The sequence below is a fragment of the Alexandromys fortis genome, unplaced genomic scaffold (assembly GCF_014885135.2).
Source record: "Alexandromys fortis isolate MF-2015 unplaced genomic scaffold, M_Fortis_MF-2015_v1.1 scaffold_235, whole genome shotgun sequence".
NCBI classification, from domain to species: Eukaryota; Metazoa; Chordata; class Mammalia; order Rodentia; family Cricetidae; genus Alexandromys; species Alexandromys fortis.
In genome coordinates, this window is record NW_026068114.1 from 1,226,867 (window position 1) to 1,250,983 (window position 24,117).

Consider the following 24,117-nt stretch of genomic DNA (forward strand, 5'->3'; position numbering starts at 1 on the left):
TCTATCTATCTATCAATCATCTATCATCTATCTATCTATCTATCTATCTATCTATCTTTCTATTATCTATCATCTATCTATCTATCTATCATCTATCTATCTATCATCTATCTATCTTTCTATTATCTATCATCTATCTATCTATCATCTATATATCTATCTATATATCATCTATGTATCTATCATCTATATATCTATATATCATTCATCTATCTATCTATCTATCTATCTATCTATCTATCTATCTATCTATCTATCTACCTTGGTTTTCCTTCTGCAATGCTGGGGTTTCATTTATCAGTTCCTCTCATCTTTTTTCCTCTCTTGAGTCTCCACTTTTTCCTTCTGGAAATTCCCAGGCGATGAAGTCAGGTCCTCTTTTATCACCTTTCATCTGTCATTAGCAGAAATCTTTTAAAATTTGACTACCGTATGTCTAACCTTGTATACCTAGATTTCAGTTTGTAATCTTGAAAAAGACTGCTTTTATTATCAAGCACAAATTGATTACAACTTGACATTGTAATCAAAGACAACATGTCTATCTCAGGAATTCCTGAAGAAGGCAGTTCAGCAAGAATTAATCATTTAGTGCTGAGGGCTGGAAGTCCAAGATCAAGGAGGCAGACTGTGAAAAACTCCTAACTTCATGATTAATACAGCGAGGGCGTTGAATAGCAAAACGAAAACATGTGTTTAGCCAAGTTCTGATGTGTAACACCTGCTTAATAAATACTCATTGATATATATGAACTGAGCGGATATTCCCAAGTCAATCTAATAAAGGACTGACTACATAGAACTCTTCTTCTGATACAATTCACTACCTACCAGATGTTTTTAATATTATAACTGAATAGGCCCATCTTTAATATGGGTACTGGGGATTTGAACTTGGGTTCTCTTGCTTTCATTAACAAATCCTCTCACCGAGCCATCTCCCTACCCCCTACTTCTGCTCTCTTTAATAAAGAAACTACTAGACTGAGCACAGTGCCACATACCTGGAATTCCAGAACTTAGAAGTTTCAGGCAAAGGCTCATTACAAGTTCAAGACCAGCCTAGTCCACATAGTGAGTTTCAGGCCAAGTAGGTTTACCTAGTGAGAACTTGCCTCAAATGACAACAATAACAAAAAAAAACGTAAAACAAGAAAAGAAATTGTTCCTTGGTTTTAAAAGTCATTGAGAGAGTTTGGCATCTTTCAATAGGTTGGTTGAAGAATTTGGGGGTTTTGCTTAGCTGTCTTGGCTCAATGTGTAAGTGCCTCTAGTAGGATCCAGTAAGACTTTAGCTGAGGAAGTAAGTGAAGGCCGGCTGCTGAGGTGGGGTCTGCCAGTATGATTGGTACCCCACCTCCACCCTCTCCTTCCTTCAGAGTCTACACAATAAGAGTCAATGAGGCCATTTATGTCGGAAGTTAAAATCCATTTTTACTGACATTAATATTAACTGGGGCATTCTGTCTAGACCAGTTGTGTGCTACACAAGTCATTCAGAGAAACAGGAAACAAACTGTGTAGCAAGCTTTCTTGTCGGGCTACCTTTGGACCAGCAGCCCGCACATAAGGACTCAGAGACTTATTATTAATTACGAAAACTTAGCCTTAGCTCAGGCATTCCCCCAACATAATTAACCCATTTTTGTTAATTCTTTGTTCTGCCACATGGCTCCGTTACCTCTTTTTAGTACAGCACACCCAACTCGCTCTGAGTCTGCTAGTAAAATCGTGCACCTAGATTCCTCCTCCCAGTTTCTCTCTCTCTGCCCGGAAGTCCAGCCTCTACCTCCTGCCTAGCTATTGGTCCGTTAGCTTTATTATTATTATTATTACACCAATCACAGCATCTTCACACAGTGTACAAATATCCCACGACAGAACTGAACTTCAGAAGTTAAGAAGCATCAGCTATCAGGATCACTGAGCTTCCTGACTTCCTGGGCATAGGTACTGGACATGCAGGCAGGGTATCTTCAGAAACAGCTGCTGGGTAGTGTGTCTCTAAATGGGCTGCTGTCAATCACCGAAGGAGGGGATAAGTTTGAGCAGCTCAAAGAGCAGCATTAGAATAACACAAATTTACAGAAGCAAATATGTAAGAATTCAAACTCTTTCCTAATCTTGCATGTATTTGGACAGCTGCCTAACATTTTACACAGTGTACATTCTGTGAACTTGAGCACTGAGCCCTGGAATGGTTCCTGAGGTCTTTTTCCTTCCCCAATCCTTTGGAAATTGTCTCTCATTATTAAAATGGATCTGAGATTTTTCTTTTAATACGAAGATTGCTTTTGTTAAAAAATACATGGAAGCCCTGCCTCTGAGCTTTTCTTCTTTTCAATGTAAAATTCTTCTCATTTAGCTTGTAAAGAAAGATATTGAAGTATTGCGCCTCCGGGAATGTTGTCTCTCCTTATCATCAGTAATGCCACAGGCTTCTTTCAAATCATGTAATTTTAAATTGATTCGACTCGATCATTCCACTTAGAATGTTTAAAACTACAAATCATCATTGATTTCTGAACCAAGCTGAAGGCAAGACCAGAACAGGATATTGCTCTACCGAGTGGAGTTCCTGAAGACCATGTACTGATTCATGCATGTACACGTTTTGCTCTTGTGGCCGTATTAAAAGATTGCACTCCCTTCCCAACTATGAGAAGTCTGATTACTTTTCATAAAGTGAAAAGTGTATTCTTGTAGCACTGTATGGTTTTAAACAGGTGTTGGTATACAACTTATTTCCTCAGGCAAGTGGGTCTTTTCAAGTCTAGATCTTAGCACAGAAAGCATGGCTTAGCTCTCCCTCGATTCTCACAATACCCAGATCCTGTTGCTGTTTCTGTTTGCTTTCTCCTGCTTGCCAGCTCTGGTGAAGCTCCCATTACCCCTTCTGGTTGTAACTATTTATAGACCCATTTATCCCCCTTCATTCAGTGAAGACTTTAGTGGCCAGCGCAATGCTTCTGTCTGTAGACACAGTTGTTACTGAAGGTGATTTTAAAATCTGTGTAATCAGTACTTCACCAATACAAATGTACCAATTAGGATTAGGTCCGGCTACATTTAACAGAAAAGCAGTAGACCACAGTAGCCTAACATGATTGACATTTATTTTCCTCTCATGAAAACAAAGATGTCTGGAGGTAGACATCTTTTATGAGATGATTTGCTAGGTGCATAGTTTTTGCCATCCCACTGTTTCTACCTGCCTCGTGATCCAAAGTGGTTGCTGGTGCGCTAGCCATTCTATGGGCATCCTATACACAAGGAGAGAGAAATGGAGAAAGACTTAACAGTTCTACATAACATTTCCACCCATCTATGTACTGGGGAGGCTAAGAAATACATCTCTGTGTGAAATACTGGAGATGGACAGTATCCCAAGTTTGAAGTCAATGATTTTTTAAGGAGGAGAGAAATGGATGTTAAGGTAGACCCCCCAGCACTCTCTGCCACCTTACTCTTCAGTTCTATGATTATTTTGACATTTTTTTATCTGTATATGAGTGTCTCGCCTGCAGGTCTGGATGTGCATCAGATGTCAGATCCCTCCGAAGCCACCATGTCGGTGCAGGGAACCAAACTTGGGTCCTCTTAATCACCGAGCCATCTCTCTAGGCTTCCCTATGACTTTCTTACCCAGATGGCTTTCCGGTCTACCTCGCCTCACCAATCTACAGTCTTGATATTGTCGAGGATACTGCGAGTGCTAATGACTGGAGGGCCCATGAAATCTCAGTAGCAGGCATCCTAATCTCCCAAACCAGTTCTCCTCAGCTCACTAGGCTATGCCTGTGCCCTGCAACAGCCTGCTTTGCCTTCACTTTTTAGTCTGCTGGTTTCAAATCGCTAGTCCAGAGGTATACTCCCAGCCTACCATGCTCTCTCAACTGCTCTGTTGCCTCCTGGGCTAAATATCATGAACTGAATGCGTGCAATTCACACATTCACAGTTAAGAGAAAATACCACTATGATAAGTTGGGCACCACAGATAAGCAAGCCTTCTGCAGTACCTGCCAGTCACACCTCAGGCGTCTTTATTTCACTACCTCCTGGGACAATTAAAAAGAGGTTGCTTGGCAGAGTTGTAAGCGGAATATGAAACCATCAGAATGTGGCTCCGCTCTCTGCCGCGGCCAAGTAGTTGGCTGTGATCTTGTTAAAGTGCAGATTCTAATTCCGTACCTAGGGCATAAGACCTCGGATTCGGCCTTTCTAAAGTAGTTGTGCTTCCAAAATCGTCTAGACTAGAGGCTAGAGCATGAGACCCTTGAGCCTCGCCCCTACGGCGACCCTGACCCCACCCTCTGCCCCGCCCCAAGATGAAGGTGCGCACGCAACCACCACAGAGGCGGCCCTGGCGCCGGTGGCTAGAGCGGCAGGCGACTAGGGCTGGAGAGGGGGCGGGGCTGGCACGCAGGGGGCGGGACAAGAGGACCGGTGGGCGGGGCCGTGAACAGAGGCGGGTCCGCGCCGCGGGCCTTGTAGCCATTTTAGGAGGAAACCCGGGTCGCCGGCTCGGGGCGCGGCTTCAATTTCAACAACTTTATTGGTCTCTCTGTACGCCGAACAGCCGGCGTGCGTGTGGCCCGGGGATCCCGGAGCACAACGCCAGAGGTGAGCGGCGCGAGGGTGTGCGGGGCCGGTGCTGCAGGGCGGAGGAGGCTCCAGGAGCGGGTTCCCCAGCTGAGGCGTCCCCGAAGTGGGCAAGGGCGGGGACCCCGGGCGCGGCCTCCTGCGGCGGGGATTCCCTTCCCGGGCGCAGGGGCGGGGCCGGGACGCCCCTGACGCGGCCGCGGGGTGTTCCCCGCCCGGTGTCGTTCCCCGCGGCAGGTTGCCCCCAACTCGAGCCGCAGCCATGGGAAACACCACCAGCGAGCGGGTGTCCGGGGAGCGCCACGGTGCCAAGGCTGCGCGAGCCGAGGGCGGCGGCCATGGCCCGGGCAAGGAGCACAAGATCATGGTGGGGAGCACCGACGACCCCAGCGTCTTCAGCCTGCCCGACTCCAAGGTGAGGTAACCGGCTGTCGGCTGCTTCGCTCTTCTTGGTTCTCACTCCCAGGGGTTACCGGTGTTTTAATTAAAGGGCTTTCCCGCGGGCAGAGATGTGGAGTGCTAATGCCTCCTAGGTACTACCTCCAATTAGGATGGAAGCGCTGACTTTTCCTGCTGTTCTGACCGATCTGTGGGCCAGGCTTTTAGGACGGGTACCAGAGACACGTCCCCTGCTCGCCCCATCCTTGGGTCTACCTGACGCTGCCTTCTTGTAGAGCTTGCAGGATGTATAGGTTGTGAGCGAAACTTAAGACGGTGCGTTGTGTGAGCTGCTGATTCAGGCTCCGTTTCTCACGTTGGCCTCAAGATAGCTAAATGAATTTCTTTTCCCTGAAAATGTCTTTGTGTAGATAGCGTTCTCAATCTCTCAGGTGCACTGCACCCCCTCGTTTGATCCTAGCCCCCTTTTGCGTGGCTCTCAGCAGCCATCACTTAACTGTTTGAATACATTAGCCTAGTCTTGGGGATCAATACAGGACATCCTTTGATTAACGGCTCAGTTTTTTATAAACGTGCCGTCTGTAGCTGTGCTTTTTGCACACCTGGCTGCGCTTTGCGGGAGAGCAAGTTACTTCCCTTCGCTCCCCTGCAGTACTCCAAGATGTTGCCTGAGGCTCAAAGCCATCCACAACTGCCCCGAACACTTTCAGCCAAAGGCCCGCAGTCTCGTTCACGCAAAAGAAGAGGCAGATGGAGCTGACAGCAGTGATTGCTACCCTAACGTTCCTAATCTCTTTTCGAAATGTCAGCATTAAATACATTTAATTTCTCCAAGTGGGCTGTCTAGAGTGAAAAAGAAAGCCCGGAGGGTTGGAGAGGATTGGAATGTATTTGACGTTTATCATTTTATCCATCTCCACTGAGCTGAGGCTTAGGCAAGTGAATAGAGTTTTATTTACCGCTTTGACAGCAAGTGAAATTTGGATTTTACGGCTGATTTTCTTGGATTCTGACTGAGAACACCGTTAGGAAGAGAGAGGTGTTGAGCTGGGCATTTCTTGGGGTTCTTTGTTCCCTCTTTCCTCTCCAACCTTAGGACTTCTTCCTCATCGTTTGGGCTCTGCGCTCAGCCTGGATTTTCTTCTCCAAAGCTTATCCAGGGTGACAGGCCGTGTATTTTTGCTTATTCCTACATTGATGACTCAGGCTTTGGGTACATTCAAACTGTGACTGCAGCAATTGGTGCCCTGACTAAGAGCCAGGTTGCTCTGTGTGAGTTTGGGCCTGTTTTGGAACGTTCTTTCCCTAACACCTTGCCGTTCGTGAAATGAGAAAAGTAGTTCCAGCAATTCCCCGTCTCAGCCAGATGGAAAAACTTTAGAGTTCATGTGCCCTCCCCAGCAATCTCCCTTCATCATCTGCAGGCCGTATTTTGAATTGCCGGTTTGCTGCTGTTCCTGGTAGTTTTGCTGATGGCTCAACTCAGTAAACAGTCTTTCTGCTAGTCAGCTGCAGTCGCTCCTAGCACAGAAATGTCATGTCATAAGTGGAAGGGCTGTGCTCCAAAGCCAGGCGTATTAATAGTGTAGCGCTTTCAAATCCTAAACTGAAAATCCCCAGTCCTAAAAGTAATGGATAGAAACAGTAGGGGGAGGGGAGGACATCTTTGCTTCAAAGGTCAGGCTTTCTAGTAGACTCAGGGGTTCTCCATCCTGTTTGTACATTAGGATCCCCAAGATTGGTTTAAAAACCTTGTGGGAAATCTGACACATTCATAAAATAAACTGTGGATATGTCACCCGGTTTAAGTGGCGGTGAAAGGTGAAGGAGTGTTTTTCTGTTCTCCAAGCCATCTTCCACCAGCTACTCTGAAACAGATGTCAACAAATAACAATTTTAACATTTTAGGGTACCTCATTTCTAACATTTTAGGGTGTACTTCACAAGACAACCTTAAAGCGGATACGATAGTGGCTCAGGCCTGTAATTGCAGCTGTTCAGAGGCTGAGGCAGGAGGATCACTGCCAGTCTGGACTAGAGTGAGAATTTGACCTCCTAGGAAACAAAACAAAACATGTTTTTGTTTACTATAACATAATTAATTACAGTATAAATTACCCGAAAGCTTTAAAAATATGTTCTTGGATCCTATTTGCGAATCAAATCTGAGGGTTGTTCTTAGGCGAATGTAAACATTCCCAATGATCCGTTGCCCCCTCCCCCGTGGTTTTTTGTGACAGTGGAGTCCAAAGCTTGGTCTTAATCCAGTCTCCTGAATGATGTAAAAGCCTCTGCATTTCTTTCTCCATCTACTCTGCTGTGTGCTTGTACAGTAGTTTTAAGGACTACTGGGAGACAGAATGGAAGGTAAACATTTTCATTTTGGAAAAAGCAGGGGAAAGCCCAAATAAATAAGCTAGTCCTTTCTTATGCTAACCTTCATTGCTTTGTTTGTAAGTTTGACTTGGTACCATACAGCCCTGTTCCAGTCTGTAAAAGACCACATAATAAGTAACTTAGACTCTGGGTCATACATAGTCTGTGGTCGTAACTGTCCAGGTCTACACCACCACCACCACCCACCCAGAATGTTGTACACAAACAAGTGGGTGGCTGTTTCCAAACAAAAGCTTTGTAAAAAGCCATCTGCTCACTGGCTGCAGTTCCCCACACTTGTCCCGAAGGATGGAAATGGAAAGAAACTAAAGAATTCATTTTTCTCAGAAGCCTATAAACCCCATTTAGTAATGGGTCTGCTTTTGCTCAAGGAAGATAATTTTGGTCCTGTGCCCCCTAGCTCCAGAATGTTAGCCATCCTCCTGGGGTAATTATATGAACCTGGCTGCAATTAGCAGGGAAGGTTTCACAGCCATTTCCTCTGTACCAATCAGGAGTCTGACTTTGGAATTGGTGTCAATCCATGATTGATGATGGTGCTGGAGATGAAACCTCCAGCTTCCGCGCTCCTACACAGAACTGCATTTCCACCCCAAGTATCTACATTTTTATTTATTTATTTTTATGTGCACATTTGTCTGTATGAGGATGTCAGATCCCCTGGAACTGGGATTGTAGACGGTTGTGAGCTGCCATGTGAGTGTTGGGGATTGAACCTGGGTCCTCTGGAAAAGCAACCAGTGCTCTTAACTACTGAGCCATCTGTCCAGCACCCCCTTAAATATTTAATGTTCTATTGTATAACCTAGTAGCTTAAACAGCATTGTTAATTACTTACGAATTTTGGTATCTATAACTTTATCACAGTTGACAGTCAAGACCAGTTTGCCTCTGAAAAAACATATACCTGGCTTAATTGTTTTTTAAAGAATAGTACTTGGCTTTCTTACATTTTTTTTCTCGTAAGAGGCTCTCAGAAGCATAGTCTATTGCCTGCACACCAGTTAGACTGGAGGAAGGGTTTGAAGGTTGTCTGTGTGTTTGAAGGGTGACCCAGAGGCTCTGCAAGGAGAATGATGAATACATTCCAGGCAGTGGGCTGTGATTCAGGCAATGCTGGAACATAGACTATTTGACCATGTCTTTTCTGTAGTTTGTTCAAACTGTGATTTAACGCTGAATTTAGGGTAGCTATCTTTAGTTGAAGCCTAGAACCTTTAATACCCTTGGGAAACTTACCTCTTAAAAACCCTTGGGTCATAATTTATTCTAGGGATGACCTACTCCTTCTTACAGCTCCCTGGGGACAAAGAGTTTGTACCCTGGCAGCAGGACTTGGATGATTCTGTGAAGCCCACCCAGCAGGCCCGGCCCACCGTTATCCGCTGGTCTGAAGGAGGCAAGGAGGTCTTCATCTCTGGGTCTTTCAACAACTGGAGCACTAAGATTCCACTGATTAAGAGGTGAGGGCACATGTCTCCGTTGAGTGTATAGAATGCAGGAACAGACACCTGATCGCCTTTCTTAGGGGACAGACTAGGACTGGGGGGGGGGAGTTTCTAACAGCATTGTGGGTGCATTCTTCAGGACTGTGTTTCTCAAGCCATTTCTTGTCTGGAATTAGCTAATTCCTATTGCTTTGATTTCTGTATTAAAGCAAAATACATTGTGACATTCTAAGTGTAATGCCAGTTCATTGCTGGCAAAGCAAGTGAGTGATTTATGTGGTTGTCAGAGTGACCTTTTGTGCAATAGGTCATTTTCCAGAAAAGGCTCACCAAAATATGGAAAGAGTACCCTGAAATATTTCCCAACCCAAATCTATCTTTTACCTTATTCATACTTGTGAGAACTCTGTTCTTCATGTGTAATATGAGTGTATATACATGTACATGATACATACATGTACATGCAGTCATGTGTGCCCATGTGTGTACATGTGGAGGCCACAGCAAGACCTAAATATCTCCCTCTGTGGCTGTCAGCCTTGTTATCTTGAGACAAGCTCACTGAGCTAGAATTTCTCCATTTCAGCTAGCTTTACTGACCGACAGTTTTCTCCAGGTCTGCTTGTCTCTGCTCCCCAATGCTGGAGATTCAGGCATGTGTAGCCATGCCCAGCTTTTGATGTGGAAACTAAGGATTCAAACTTAGGTCCTCAAACTCAAAAGGAACACTCTTCCTGGCTGAGCCCATCTCCCCAGCCCCAAGATGTTGTAATATTTCCCCCTTTTCTGTTTAAACAAAAAAGAAAGGCTTTCACTTTAACATAGTAAGATTACATATAACAAAACAGTTATCAAGTAAGAATTACAGTTACAATAATTATATTTTATTTTTTATCATAACTAAGGAAAACTATAACTATCCATTCTTCAACTCCATCAAAGACTCCAGAAGGATATAATATTACCTAAGCAAACAAGAAATCAAAACTCTAGAAATGACAGAGACATCTCGCTGCCTGGACAGTCACCCAAAGTTCCTCTGTACCGTTGGGGCATCCATCTTTGGCCTTCAGGCCCATAGTATCCAGCCGACTTTTCCATGAAGCAGGAAATTTCAAAGACAGTTCAGTCACTTTCTGCTGTGTCCTGCAGAATGTCTCGCAGACTCTTTCATGAGTCAGGAACCCTAAAAGACCATCTCACCTTTAGGCAAGTTCAGCAGTCCTCTCTCTGCGGGTTCTTTGTGTCCAGTTTATGCAACAGTCCAGGCAAGAGCAGTTTCTTGCCAAAATGGCTATCAAACTCCATAAAGGAGCCTCTTCGATGCCCATCTTCCTCTTGAAATAGATTGGTGTTTCCAGGAGCAGACATGTCTCATTGTCATGAAAAACTCTAAGTTATTAAAACATTAAATGCCATGTTCTGTAGTCTTTGAAAGATATGAAAAATGCCTACCTAATTGAAATATATCTCTATATATCTAGAAAATCTAACATGACTACAAGCTTGACTATTATTTGTGATTATCCATTAACAACCTATATTTCCTAATTATACATTACATTTTAAAAATGAACTACACAATCACAATACCTTAATCAAGATCAGAAATATATATACACATAACAAAATTGACCTTAAAATCCATACCTATGCAAATTATTTATACCTATATCATTTCCCCCTTTAAATGTAAAAGAACATTTATAAACAATATTTTGGGAACATGGGCACAGTTTTTTCTCTCCAAACTGCTTCCTGCTGAATGGGGGCGTTGTTAATTAGGTCTTTCATGGTATAACCTGTGTGCTAGGTTCATCTCAGTAGGCAGTTCAGCAGTTGAGTGAAGTAATTTTTTGAGGGTGTTCACAGCAACTTTTCGGGAGGTCGTGGTCTATCATACCATATCAGGATAGAATCAATCCACAGGGTCTGGTCCTCTGTGAAAACAAAAGAAGACCCTCTCCAAAGCATCATATCCTTAGACCCAAATTTTGAAATCGTAATACCCTTATATCCATTCTGGTTTAGCTTGGCAGCCCATGTAATGAAATGTCTCTCTGTACTTAGCTCCTTCACAGTCAAAAATTTTAAAGAAAACACAATGTACATAATCCAGACTCTCTGTGAATTTTCCATTTTTACATGGCTTATTTTTCTTTATTTCTTTTAATCTCTTAACTATCTGTAATCTGTCTCTTTAAAGACTTTACCCTTTTTTTTAAGGCATTAACTTTATTCTCTCTATATACTTTTTTTTTTCTCTCTCTCAAGCCTACGTACACTCATCCAACACTGTGATCCATTTAGTGGTTTGTCTGAATCTGTTTTATTGTGAATCTGTAATTTTTTTACTATCCAGGAGCATTTCTTAAAATGTTAAGCAGTTCTTTAAAAACTTAAGTCGCACCATGTACAGGTAATACGGTACTGCCTGTGTCCTGCCCAGTCAAAACCTTAACTGCAGTTATCACAGTAATTATGGTAGTTCCTGCTTGAGACCAGCTCAGTTCAGCATGGAGAGCTGAGCCACTCCCGCCTCAGAGCCATTTGGTGCCCCTGAGACACACACACAGTTCCAGGCACACAGCAGTCCACATTGCCATCAAGCAAGCTGTAGCACTTTACTCCAAATGCTCCATTCAAAGACTCTGTCTCCTGTAGGAGCCAGACAGAGATGGCAATGGCGGCACAGCCCAGAAAGCCGGCATTTTAAAACAGCCAATTTTTTCCTGCTGCTGAGTCAGGACAATTTCTCTCTGCGGCATGCCAACCACAAAGAGCAAAAAGCTGCATTAAACTCTCTTTTTCTTATTTTTAAGCCTTCTCAGGTTTTTAAGTGGATTTAGTCCATCACGTCTGGGCGCCACTCTGTTGTAATAAGAGCGGGGCTTTGTCCCCGCCACCCGGCAGCCTGCACAGCTAGCTTTATACCCGAAATAATTACATGGAAACTATATTCTTTTAAACACTGCCTGGCCCATTAGTTCCAGCCTCTTATTGGCTAGCTCTTACATATCGATCTAACCCATTTCTAATATCCCTGTAACACTACAAGGTGTCTTACCAGGGAAGATCTTAACCTGCGTCTGTGTCCTGTAGGAGAATCATGGTGACTCACTGACTCAGTTTCTTTCTCCCAGCATTCTGTTCTGTTTACTCCGCCTACCTAATTTTCTGTCCTATTAAAGGGCCAGGCAGTCTCTTTATTTAACCAATGAAATTAACACAAAACAGAAGACTCTCCCCCATCACCAAGAAATCTGTTCTGCTGGAACAAAGCAGTTTACTAAGATAAAGCACCCACCTTTTCTCCCCCACAGGGTTTGGATAAGAATGACGTTATTGGGAGAGGTTGACAGGGACATGTCTTGAGTGATATAGAAAAAGAGGGTGCATTTATACTTTGCATGGGGGCGGGGTGGGCACAAGGCCTGTGGTAGTTTAGGAATGTAGAAGGGCATTGGGATGGTGACATCATTGCCCCTGTCTCCATTCTGTCTTCTTTAAGGAACTTGAACTGTTTGACCTTCTGTTTGCTTCCCTAGTCATAATGACTTTGTTGCCATCCTGGATCTTCCAGAGGGAGAACACCAGTACAAATTCTTTGTGGATGGACAGTGGGTTCATGATCCATCAGAGGTAAGGGCCTTGATTTGCAGGAGAGCCTCAGTGGCCTCATTGTGACTTACTGTCCTCTGGTTCAGTAGACAGCTCCCTACTAGAGACTTTTTAGAAAAGTAAAGGGGAGGTTGGGTGAAGAAGATGGATTTGAAAAGGGAATCCAATCATTTTGTTATTGTTCACTGTTTCAGCCTGTGGTTACCAGTCAGCTTGGCACAATTAATAATTTGATCCATGTCAAGAAATCTGACTTTGAAGTATTTGATGCTTTAAAGTTAGACTCCATGGAGAGCTCTGAGACATCCTGCCGAGGTAATTCTGGACTATTGCTTTCTCTTTTTGTCTTTCTTACAGTGCATATTCCTTCCCCAAAGTGGTTTCTTATTTTATTTGTATTTTCACTTCTTCTCAGGAATCTCATTAATCACACCCCACATATCCCACTCTAACACAAATTCATGGCATGTCTGCCTTTTTTACTCTGATACACTGTTTTCCATTTTACCTTTATATAACCTCCAGTACCCTGTGGTTTCAAAAGCTGTTTCCAGTAAGATTTCATAATTTCCATTAGCATCTAGTGATATTATCTATAAAGACTGGAAATGTCTGGTGTGTCTTTCTAACCTGAGTCAGCTAGTTTGAGAGCTCACCTGACAGTTACAGTTTTATGAAAGCCTTCAAGTATAATTGCCACTGAGGGAGAGAGAAAAAGAAAGAAAACAAAGCAGTGGTTGTTCTCCATGGAATTGAGTATGCAGGGTGGAATACCCTTTCCCAAGGTCTTTGTCTGTGCTTGTTCTCTCTAGCAGCTGAGGCACGTTTTACAAACCACTTCATAGCTACTCTCTCATTACTGTATGGAGTGTGCCTTCTCCACTGAGCCTGCAGCGCCTGCCTCTGCTGCTTGTCATGCCATCGTGCAGCCAGCTGCCGGTAGTAAAATCCAGGGCTCAGACCCTCAGTGACCTCAGTTCTAATGTACACAGCAGGATCTTGTGGATGAGGGACAGGTAGCCCATAGCATAGTAACTATCAACTGAGAAAATATTTCAGTATATAAACTCAGAAAGTTATGGTGAGCATTCTTATTGGCTGAAGGGGTGGTGATCTTAAAAACTGTGAGGCCACTAGAACTGTGATTATATTATGATCTGCAGAGTAACCACAGAGTATTTGGCAGTCAGTCATCATTCTGTAGTGAGAAGCCTAGCACAGTTTCGGGTTCACCCCGTTTCCTCACCCAGTATGGAAGGCACAGAGTCCATTTATTAGGAATATGCAGATAATGGGCGTGGCCATGTGCCTGACTTTCCAATGTCCAGCTTAGATGTTTTAGTAAATGGACAGCACGTGGAAATTGCCCTGTGTTATTTCCCAGTGGTGTTCTGTGGGTAATGTGACCACAACTGGCCGTGCTTTGAGAAGTTCCCTGGTCTGCGTATTTGAAGTTTTGTTAAATACGGCATTGTTGCCGCTTCTGTCCGTTTGCCTCATATATTGAAGCAAATCTGAGTTATTAAAATAAACTTATTAAAGTCTTTTTTGTAGAGCTGTAAAATTTAAAAATTTAAAACTAAGAAAACATAGTTCATTTAATTTTTGTAAGTTTAGCATAAATACTTTTTATTTTTAAGTAGAATTCTGATAACCTAAAACACATTGAATTGTACAGTTTATCCATTTTTTTAGTATATTGAGTTTTAAAACCACTGTCACCTCCAAAGAAAGACTGTTCCCATCTCTTTCTCTTCTCTGCCCTGTGTCAGTCACAAAACTACCATATGGAATTGCCTGTTCTGGACAGTTCATAGAAACGTAATCATATACCATGTGGCTTCTTTCACTTAGCGGGCTTCCGGGGCTTTGGTGCCTGTTGAAACATGTATCAGTACTTTTATAGCTGAATAGAAGTCTACGGTATGACAATTCCTTTTTGATTATCCACCCATTGTTGACAGACATTTGGAATTTGTTCCTCTTGGGAGCTCTTTTAATACTGCTTATAGCACTCATGGTCAGGTTTTTGGGTGGGCTTATGTTTTATCTTAGATGGGAACACTCAGTACTGGGTCACAAAGTTTGATTAACTGTTTGAGGATGACCATACTGTTTTTCAAAGTGGCTCTACTATTACTCATTTCTGCTAGTGATGGAAATACTGTAGTTTGAAGCTTCGAGTTTCTCCACACTTTTGCCAGTGCTTGCCATTTCAGCGGCAGCCATCCCGCTGAGTGTGAAGTGGTGTTTTAGTGTAGCTTACATCTGCACTTCCTTGACTACAGCAAGGTTTTGTTCTGTCTGCTGTAATCGTTGTAGACTTAGAGTGTCTAACATTGTCTGTTGCTTTGGTAGAAAGACGATGAAATCTTTTCACACTGAGTTCACAGAACACCTTCATAGCCACCATCACTTTGATTTCCTCAAAAACATTTTGAATGAGGAAGATTTTTATCTTATGGATGAGGAAACCGACCATAGTAAAGGGATCTTCCTCGGTCATGTGGCTGACGAATAGAGCTGGTTTCCTGGAGCCTAGGTCCTGGCCTCACCGCTTCCTCACATCATGGTGCATGTTGGGAAGCCTCCCGGTCCATGATCAGGACGACTCCGACATTGCCTCTGCTTCCTTACGGTTACTGGCCCAGTAGGTCACAGATCCTTATGCTCCAGGACTTGTGCTACATATAAGATTAATATGTGCATTGATAGCTTTCACATGCATTGTTACTAACCCTTCAACTTTCCTTCATGTTTGTATAAATATTTTTCAGACCTGTCCAGTTCACCGCCAGGGCCTTATGGTCAAGAAATGTATGTGTTCCGATCTGAGGAGAGATTCAAATCCCCACCCATCCTGCCCCCTCAACTACTCCAAGTTATTCTTAACAAAGACACTAATATTTCAGTGAGTATTCTGAGCAGGTTGCTAGAGTATCTGGGGAATCTCTAGGACATTGAGGCCAAACTTCAGTAACCGTGGGGCTGGGATTATGACACATGTGACAAGGCAGTCAGCTGTGTGCACGTCGAGATCACTGTGGAATCCTTTTTCAAGGACTAAACTGTGACTTCTGTAGGTACCAATAGCAGAATTTATAGTTGTTTCTGTTTATAGTAAAGTCAGAACCAATCTATGCTGGAACCAAGTCTGCTGTGACTTCTATTCCAACACAAGATAAGGATACTTTCATTAGGGGGATGTAAAAAAATTTACAACGTTTTATGTAAATAATTTTTATCTCTGTTTTGCTTTGTTGATAGTTGATTTCCAGGAAAATTATTTCTGCCCTTTCATCCAAACCTTCTATATTTATTAGCAAGGTTTTTGTTTTGATTCTATAAAGGAAAATTACAGATGTTAGGCTTAGCATTTCATCCATAGACTAGGGATTTTTCCAGATTTTATGACCTGGGATGCATGATTCATAGGAGACAGTGTACCTATTTAGAATCCTTACCAGTCCAGAGGAACAGTACACCATTTGTCTTGTCTGCATTTAATCACATTTTCGGGGTTGGGGGTTGTTTTTTTCCCCTAGTGTGACCCGGCCTTACTTCCTGAGCCCAACCATGTTATGCTAAACCATCTCTATGCGCTGTCCATTAAGGTGAGTGGTGGCCCTGGTGTTGCACAGCCTCCTGACTGGAAGGGTAAGAGTCATGCATGTTCTCCAGTGGAACTGACAGTCAAATAGAAGAGCTGTCTTTTTCTTCCCTCGCAGGCTACTGGATTTTAACCCCAGTCTTTGCCTGTGTTCAGGCTAACTAAACTGTCAGTGATGGGGACCTTTCTGCTTCCCAGTGTCTGTGAGCGGCTGGACCCTTTGTACCATCTGTTTACTTAAGCTTGAGTTCATACTAGTTGGATCCTACGTGCTGAAAATCAGGTCCTTCAAAAAATGCTTGAATGAGACAGTAAAACTTCTTAAAATGTGGAATCGAGCTATGTTGAGATATCCTCTTGTGTCCCCAAGCATTTCCATCTCTTGGGTTGTAGGTAAGGAGGCAGTGTGACCAGATGGTCTGTGTCTTTCCCACCCTGCCCTAGAGTTCTTAGTTTCTCTGTTGCCTTAATGTCTCTGTGGCTTCACTGTTAGCATAAAGGTATGTAGTTCTCTGGCTGGCTAAGCTGATCCTCGTGGGAACTACTTGGAGAAGTTGGTGGAAGTCAGATTGAGAAGTCTCCTCCCAGATATTCTAAGTAAGTGTACCTAGGGTGACTCCCAGCTGTTTCTCTGGAAGCTGCTTAGATTTCTTAGATGTGCAGTGAGAACAGGGAGGTCACTGATAGAGCTGACTTTAATAGATTATGTAGGTGTATACAAAATTTAATATACTGAATTTCATTTTCCTAGTAACCTGGAGAAGTAAGTATTATTTTTAACCCCTGTTTTATAGATAAAGAAACTTAAGACTCAGAGAAGGTCAGATTGCCAGTAAGTATAAGAGGGCTGAGTTCCAGTCCTGCTAACCTCACCCCTGCTCTTTCCTGCCTGTCACCACGCAGGTCTTCTCACGGGTGCTTCTCTTTCACCTGCCCCCACATCTGCAGCTCCTGTGGAGCAGAGTTCACCTGCCAGTGTCTTAGCACAGTCTAGATGGAGTGTCATTCTGGGACATGGTCTTTGTGGGTAGTCCAGGGTGAAGGAAAATAGCAGACTGCTATCTTCTCTGTGTTGGACTTTTGGGGTTCTTTGAGATCTGGTAGAATTTTGTCTCCTGTGACTGCTCTGTGGCTGTCAGTTGGTGTCCCTTGTCACCTCTTCTGTGGTACAACCATGCTCTTTTATACATCTTGGGTTTTGGTGCCTTTGCTCCCTTGTTCTGCTTATGACACAGGTCAGTGCTGACTGTTTGGCCTGACTGGGTTCTCAGCTTGTTCCGCCATGTAGAATTGACCCACCAGAATGGCTGTCTAAGGAAGCTTCCTGAACTTTAAGGATAGTCAGGAACCCCCACGGTTCTCTCCAGGTCAGAGAGCACATTACGAGTTTGTCCTTGGTGTCAAGTGGCAGTTGGACCTGCTTCAGGGCTTAGGGATGAGTTCTGAGAAGGATCATTTCCCTTCCTTACTACAGTTAACATTTCGTTCTGGAAATGATTGACAGCGCCCTTTTCCCTTGCTAGACTCAGGGCTAATATTGTAATTTGAAATGAGAAGGGGAGTAAAGTTGTAAATGAGTGTTTCCTCGTGACCTTTTATGTATCAGATCTTTGGTCTGATCGTCTCTCGTGATCCTCAGAACCACTTTACTGGTAGCTCTTGCCCTTTGAAGAAGTCTTAAAAGGGGCAGAGGGACATAGAGACCATCATATAGACAACTCAAGACTACCAGCCAATACCACAACAGGAGTCTGGACTGGAACTGAGTTGGATTTGACAGCAAAAGCAGCCTCTTTCTCTTATTTCAGACTGTCTCTTGAAACGTGAATGTATTGGTTGGTGTTGTCAACACCCTGAGGTGCGAGTCTGAGCATACCTGTGGGGAGTTATGTTGAACACATTAATTGGGTATACGAAGACCCTTCTTAATGCGGGCAGGCCATTCCCTGGGCAAGGTAAATACGCTGAACACAAACCTGCAATGTGATCAGCTGCTTCAGCTTCCTGATGCCGTGGCCTCCCTGGCATAAGGACTATAATCCAGAACCTTGAGCCAAAATAACCCTTCCCTCCATCCAGTTGCTTTTATTGGAGTACTTTAGCGAGACAGTGAGTGTCTGTGAAAGATTGACAGCTGGGGAGATCTGCAGCCACCCAGATTAACCAGTTAGCTGTGTGTGCTTTTTCTCCCCTGCAGGACAGCGTGATGGTTCTTAGTGCAACACATCGCTACAAGAAGAAGTATGTCACCACCTTGCTATATAAGCCCATTTGAAGAGGACATCTCTCCTTGCCTCCAAGGATTCTGGAGCAACATCTCCCTTGCCTTTGAACTGACCCAGTCTCCTCTGAGACTGGAAGGCTGATTTGTGTTGAGGCTGATACGTGTGTTTCAGAGCCTCTAAGTAGAGGGCTCTGCTTTTGCATTTGATTGCAGATGAGAGCTTTATGAGTTCATGGAGTTTATTTTAAGAAAAACAAAACCACATATATGCATATGAGAAGAAGGTTACTGGGAGCCTCCTAGCCCAGCTGTTTAGGTTCTCTCTGCCTGTGGGTAGTTGCCAGGGCCTGAGTGGGAAGCTGTGGCCGCAGGAATGAGTGTACCGGAAGCTTCTTTTCCTAAAGTGAAAGAATAGCAAACTCTTAGGATCCTTGTCAGGCAGAGGTTCTGAAGCTGTACCCTGGTGTCAAAGGGTCAGCTGTGTGCCAGGCTGCAGCCCTCCTTACAGCTGCCTCATTGCAGGTGGCTTTCCTTGCATGGATTGATTCTGTATTCCCACAGTATGTGACGCAGTCTACTGTGGTTTTTATATGACACTAGATGCCCCACAAGAACGCTCCTCATTTTATGTATTCTGTGTAGTAGTTTCCCTCAGATCTCATACATGACCCTTTGGAAAGTTGTATGGGATTAGACTCACCTCGGAGACTGGAGGTGCCAGGGCCTCCTTTTTAGCCCAGCACGGGCCAAACCCAGTATGTTAGAGCTTACTTTAACGTCTAAAGAAAAGCCATGGTTCAGAATCAAGACAGATGCAGCTCTTCAGTGTGGTCCTATGTAATGACTGCATGGCACGTGCTCACAGGGCTTCTCCCGGGCCTGGGCCTGTTTCCAGCTGCTCTTTATCACAGCAGATGGTTTGTAATATAGAATTAGGGAGCCTCCCATATCTTTTATCCCTGAAAGAGTTTTATATGCCTACGTTTTTCTTTAATAATATAAAGAAGCATATCCATCAGTGTTAATGTCGATTAAAGAAGCTCAGGCTTTTGAGAAATGGTTCTTAAGATTTTCTTCTCCAGTATAGGGAATTCTACAGTCCTGGGTCAATATGACCAGACATGTGTACCTCATTACCCAAGCACTACTTTGGACCTGAGTTCGTTCCTGCAGGCTCATCAGACGCACATACTAGATGTCCCTAGCTTTAAAGATGTGCAAGGTGAGGAACTACCCCTGGTATTCATAACCATGCTCAGTGTTGTTCTTTGCACCAAGTTTTAACGAGATGTTTTTTCTTTTGCCTCTTTCAAATGTGTTTGACGATGGAGTGGGTCATTGATTATCATGGACTGAAAAGTACTCAACCCACTCAGGTTTCAAAGAAAATACTTTCTCCCAGTATCTTGACACTTCCCGTTTTGCAGATAAATGCAAGTCAAGCATTAAACGTTTATGGTTGAGAGACTTCATGTTTGCTGAGATGAGCCAGCCACACTGAGGGATCTGCAGGTCAGTTTAGCTACCTCCTGACTTTCCCACCCGTTGACACAGACGTCCTCTTTGGATTCTGAGACCTCCTTGATCACAAGTGTGAAGCTGGAAATGGGATGTTTCACAGGGGGAATACAGATTGGTAAATGCCTTGATAGGTAATTTGGTGGGGTAAGTACTGCTCCCTCCACCCTGAGCCACTTCTCCCTCCTCTCTTGTGGAGAATATGTACTGTCAGCCAACTTTCTGGATGGTGTGCCCTTTTGGAAACTAAGGTCTAATCCTATCATAACCAACTCGGAGGCTCTGCGGTTCCACTGGAAAGCTTTTTGTTGTGTTTGCCAGTGCCCATCTAGAAGTGGGCCATGGAGGAGGATTCGATCTCGGTTGTACGCAGTGGCTTCTCTCGTATCTGTCCTTGTTAACGTACGAGCTGGAATCCTCTGTTCGTGGATTAAATTTTACTCCACACGGGTGTAGCAGTAGAAGGGTTGGGAAGCTGTCTCCAGTCGCAGGCTGAGACTGTCTTATCAGGTGTGGCTGTGGTGACAGGGTTTTGGTGCTGGTGACCTTCATGTCCTTCTTGCTTCTCATCTGGAAACCATAGCCCCTTCTCAAGTTTGCTGGTCTCCTCCCTGGGGAGCTCTGTCATTGTCACCAGGACAGAGGAGGTCACTGCTTTTCTATTAGTTACCTTAAAGGACAGTTTTATAAAGTCAAAAGGTTAGTAAGGTTAGTAGAATTTGGAAATAAGGCAAAAACATTTTAGTCTTCTTAAATTTCCTTTTTCTCTTCACCTATGGGAACTTTCAGTCAGAGTTGGTAAAGCAGCCCCGAAGAAGGGCCGCCTACCTCTTATCCAGCCGTGATGCCGTTTGAGGGTTATGAGGAAACGGAAGTGATGAACGAGCTGAGGAGTGGTACCGGGAGGCTGAAGGGTCAAGTAACTTGGAACTGAAAATATCCTCTTTAAAAGCGAAAAAAATTAAAGCTGGGCACAGCCTGGATCCTTGGATTTCATTGTACGGACACCTTAGCAGCCTGTAAAATGTCTTCTCTCAGCCTCTTGTTGGGTTTGTCCTCTGCCTTTCCTCTGCATTCTGTTTGATGTCGTTGGTCAGTAAGACAAGTTCACCAGGGTCTCAAGTCAAATGCTACCCAAAAAACAGGTTGTGGCTTTGTCTGAGTGAAGAACTTTCATACAATAGCTGTTAATCCACTTCCTGTCAACCTAGACTGGAGTGGGGTTTATCCACTGTAGGCAGCACTCCCACAGGGCACATCCAGCTTCGAGAGCACTGGCCTCTCAAGTATGAAGTACAAAGGAGAACCTCATCCACTCCTATTGGCTTTGGTTTCTTGTTGATCTAATGGATCTTCCATAAATCTTCTGAAAGGTGTCAGTATTCTATGCATGCTGCTGAAGGGAAGGGAAGGGAAAATGGGGGAACAGGGCTTTAAATGTTTGACCTCAAAACAATATGCAACATGTCCCTATGCGTGTGAGTGAGTGTGTGATAGCCACTCTTCTAGAGATACTTTTGTCCTCGTGTTCTTGTGATTTGGGGCTTAAGAAAGCAGATAAGTATTTTGTTCCTGTATTATGACTCATGCTCAAAGCCAAGTTCTCGCCATCTTCTGTCGGACTGCAGGCTCCAGTGACTCTGAAGAGGAGACTTGGCGGGAGTGAGGATCTCCAGAACTCTCTGGTCTAGGCATTTTTCTATCCTTTAGTGACCGTCACAGCTGGAGACTAAGGACTGATTTCTGCAGTGAACTTAGGAAGTGTTTGGGATAAAAAGCCCAATCTTTTTTTCAATCATAGGGAAGAAGAAAAAGTCTCAAGTCGGCTACTTGTAGGATGTGCTCCCTCTTGGAGCCTGAGCTGGACTTTGTCTCCACTTGTGATTCTCACTAGTGTTTTGAAGTAAGCAAGCTTCACTAAAAGTAAAACACTGAGTAGTTCCAACAGAATTGTGTGTGGCACAGTACTTTTTCATTACAATTGGTGTGAAATACTAAATATTAGGTATTTGTGGGTGTCAGATTATACAGTCAGGACACAGGAAGAGTTGTATCAGGTGTTGGCCATCATCTGTTCCCCTCGGTAGAATGCCTTCTGCAGCTATCATTCTAGGCCAGCCCGATACCAGTGTTAATTCGTCCTAAGTTCTGTACCAGGTGGTCTGTCTGAGACTGAATTCGGCGGGTGTTGGTGGTTTCCACTCTAGCACTTTGTTGTGCAGCGGGGGTGAGGATGCGAAGACGGTTCCATACGCATGGGGCTCTTCACTGGCGCTGTCTGTGGTCTTTGATGCTGACTGCAAAACTGCTTCAGTTCGTTCTCAACTGGACAGTGACCTGCCTGAAAACTGTATAATGGGACATGAAAATGAGGGTTTGTTTTGTCCAATAAACTGTCTAATAAAAGCATTATACAGCAATTGTATTTGAGTCATTTGCTGATCCTGCTGTCAGAAGCTGGTAAAGTCGAGGTATGAGCAGAACCTGAAGGTGTGAATTGTCATGACTGGAGAAGCCATCGCTGAAGGACAGGCACGTCTACCGCTTGTCCTTTTTCTGTCCCAGGCCGTGCCAGTTAACTACAGGAATGCAACTCTCAATTGTTTGTTTCCAGCATTTTCTACAAATTGACTGCATGTGTAGCTCTTGTCCTGTGCTGGATTAGCTGAGCTCTTAGGCCAATGATTGTCTTCCCGGACTGTTCATTGTTATCCCCAACAGGGAACCTAAGCATACTGATGACTGTCTGCTGCCTCCAACTCAGTTAAGTGGAAATCGTAGGTGTGAGGTCCACATGTATGAACTTTTAAAATTCCCAGGGGATTCTGATAAACGCAGGGATGGGGACCACTCTCCTGAGCCCTCTCTACTTGTCTACTAAATTATATACCTCACTGTGAGAATAGACTATATGCCACCCCACGATGAACGCGCCACTATTGTACCATGGTGGATATCTTACCAGGCCAGTCAGATATTCCCTTCTATTGCTCTCCACCTTTATTGCTCAGGATCTCTCAGAGAAGTAGGAACTCACCCACCCACTGATAGACTAGCTAGCCGGCCAACAAGCCCCAGCGATCCTCCTGCCTTTCCTTCCCGGGGCTAGAAACGCTGGGAGGGAGTGCATTGCCATGCCAGATTTATGCCTGGGTGCTCGGGATCCAACCTTGGGACTTCAGGCTAGTGCAGCAAATACCTCTCCAGGCCTCCGTCATTTGTAAAAGTAATATTTTTATTCTATGGGATTTCATACATGAGTATGATATATTTTGGTCATTTACATCCCCAGTGCTCCCAGATCCATCTCCAGCTCTTCACCCTCCCCCAACTTGTCTCTTTTTAATCCCATGGAGTCTTGTTTGTGCTGTTTATATGCTCATGGGTGTTGGACCATTCACAGGTGTGTGGTAGCCCCCCGCCCCCATGGACCACACCCTTAAAACTGCTCTCCTCCAGAAGCTACCAACTGCCCATAGCTTCTCAGATGGGGTGGGGACTCAAGGCCTTTCCTTTCCAGTCTGGAACGTCACCTAACCTTGATCTTGCGCAGGAAAACTCCAGCTGCTGTGGGTTGTGGGTTCATGGGTTCTGTCAGGTTCAGAAGATGCTCTTGGTCTGGTCCTCCCTGATCGCTGGCTCTTAGAGTCTTTCTGCCTCCCTTCCTCAGGGGTCCTGATTCTGGGGGGGGGGGGAGGGGCTGCCATTCTTAAATGTGGAAAATCAGGCTCAATCATTATGAAATCATTAACTGAAGCCCCGTTTCTCAAGAATAGGAAGATAGTGGCTTTGAGAGGTAGGCAGAAGAAAATGGGGAGGGATTCCTATGAAAACTCCAGCCACCTGGCTAACACATCTTCCGCTGCTCCAACTGACTATGTGAAGTTGGAGCTTTGTTTTCGGTGTCTCTCAGGATTCTGTCATATTCTCAGAGTTCTCTCCTTGGAGAGACTCATTCCCAGATCAAATTCTTCCATAATGGAAACAGCTGAGCCATCTTCCTTTTTTTTTCTTATTTTCTTTCTTTCTTTTTTTTTTTCGAGACAGGGTTTCTCAGTAGTTTTTTGGTTCCTGTCCTGGAACTAGCTCTTGTAGACCAGGCTGGCCTCAAACTCCCAGAGATCCACCTGCCTCTGCCTCCCGAGTGCTGGGATTAAAGGCGTGCGCCACCACCGCCCGGCTTCTTTTTAAATGCACACATGAAGCTATTTTATTCTCTTAAGTTATTCGTGTAAGAAAAGAATACTTTGAGAAAAATTAAATTCCATCCTCTGCACTCACTTCCCCCAAGGGCAAC

General features: G+C 44.2%; 1 protein-coding gene across 11 annotated transcripts; it reads left to right on the top strand.

The window, feature by feature from the left end:
• The first annotated feature begins 16 nt into the window (after positions 1-16).
• On the top strand, positions 17-22,240 carry Prkab2 (protein kinase AMP-activated non-catalytic subunit beta 2). Of its 11 annotated transcripts, none has more exons than XR_007589110.1 (9): positions 17-4,624; positions 4,841-5,018; positions 8,696-8,862; positions 12,396-12,489; positions 12,663-12,783; positions 15,246-15,379; positions 16,014-16,675; positions 16,873-16,910; positions 17,887-22,240. XR_007589110.1 is itself a non-coding variant. In XM_050124774.1 (9 exons), exons 2-9 carry the CDS (start codon positions 4,866-4,868, stop codon positions 17,903-17,905), a joined length of 795 nt encoding a protein of 264 aa, XP_049980731.1. In that variant the 5' UTR covers positions 17-4,624; positions 4,841-4,865; the 3' UTR covers positions 17,906-22,240. The 11 variants fall into 11 exon arrangements, 5 of the variants coding, with proteins under 5 accessions (XP_049980731.1, XP_049980732.1, XP_049980730.1 ...); XR_007589109.1 differs by having other exon boundaries at positions 18,276-22,240; XM_050124774.1 differs by having other exon boundaries at positions 16,014-16,082.
• The last annotated feature ends 1,877 nt before the right edge of the window (positions 22,241-24,117 follow it).

Bases quoted from the DNA above. Each gene is read 5' to 3' on its own strand.
- Prkab2 (XM_050124772.1), top strand. From the start codon at position 4,866: ATGGGAAACACCACCAGCGAGCGGGTGTCCGGGGAGCGCCACGGTGCC. The intron at 12,490-12,662 runs GTAAGGGCCTTG...TCACTGTTTCAG, and splicing joins GGGTTCATGATCCATCAGAG to CCTGTGGTTACCAGTCAGCT. The intron at 12,784-15,245 runs GTAATTCTGGAC...AATATTTTTCAG, and splicing joins CTCTGAGACATCCTGCCGAG to ACCTGTCCAGTTCACCGCCA.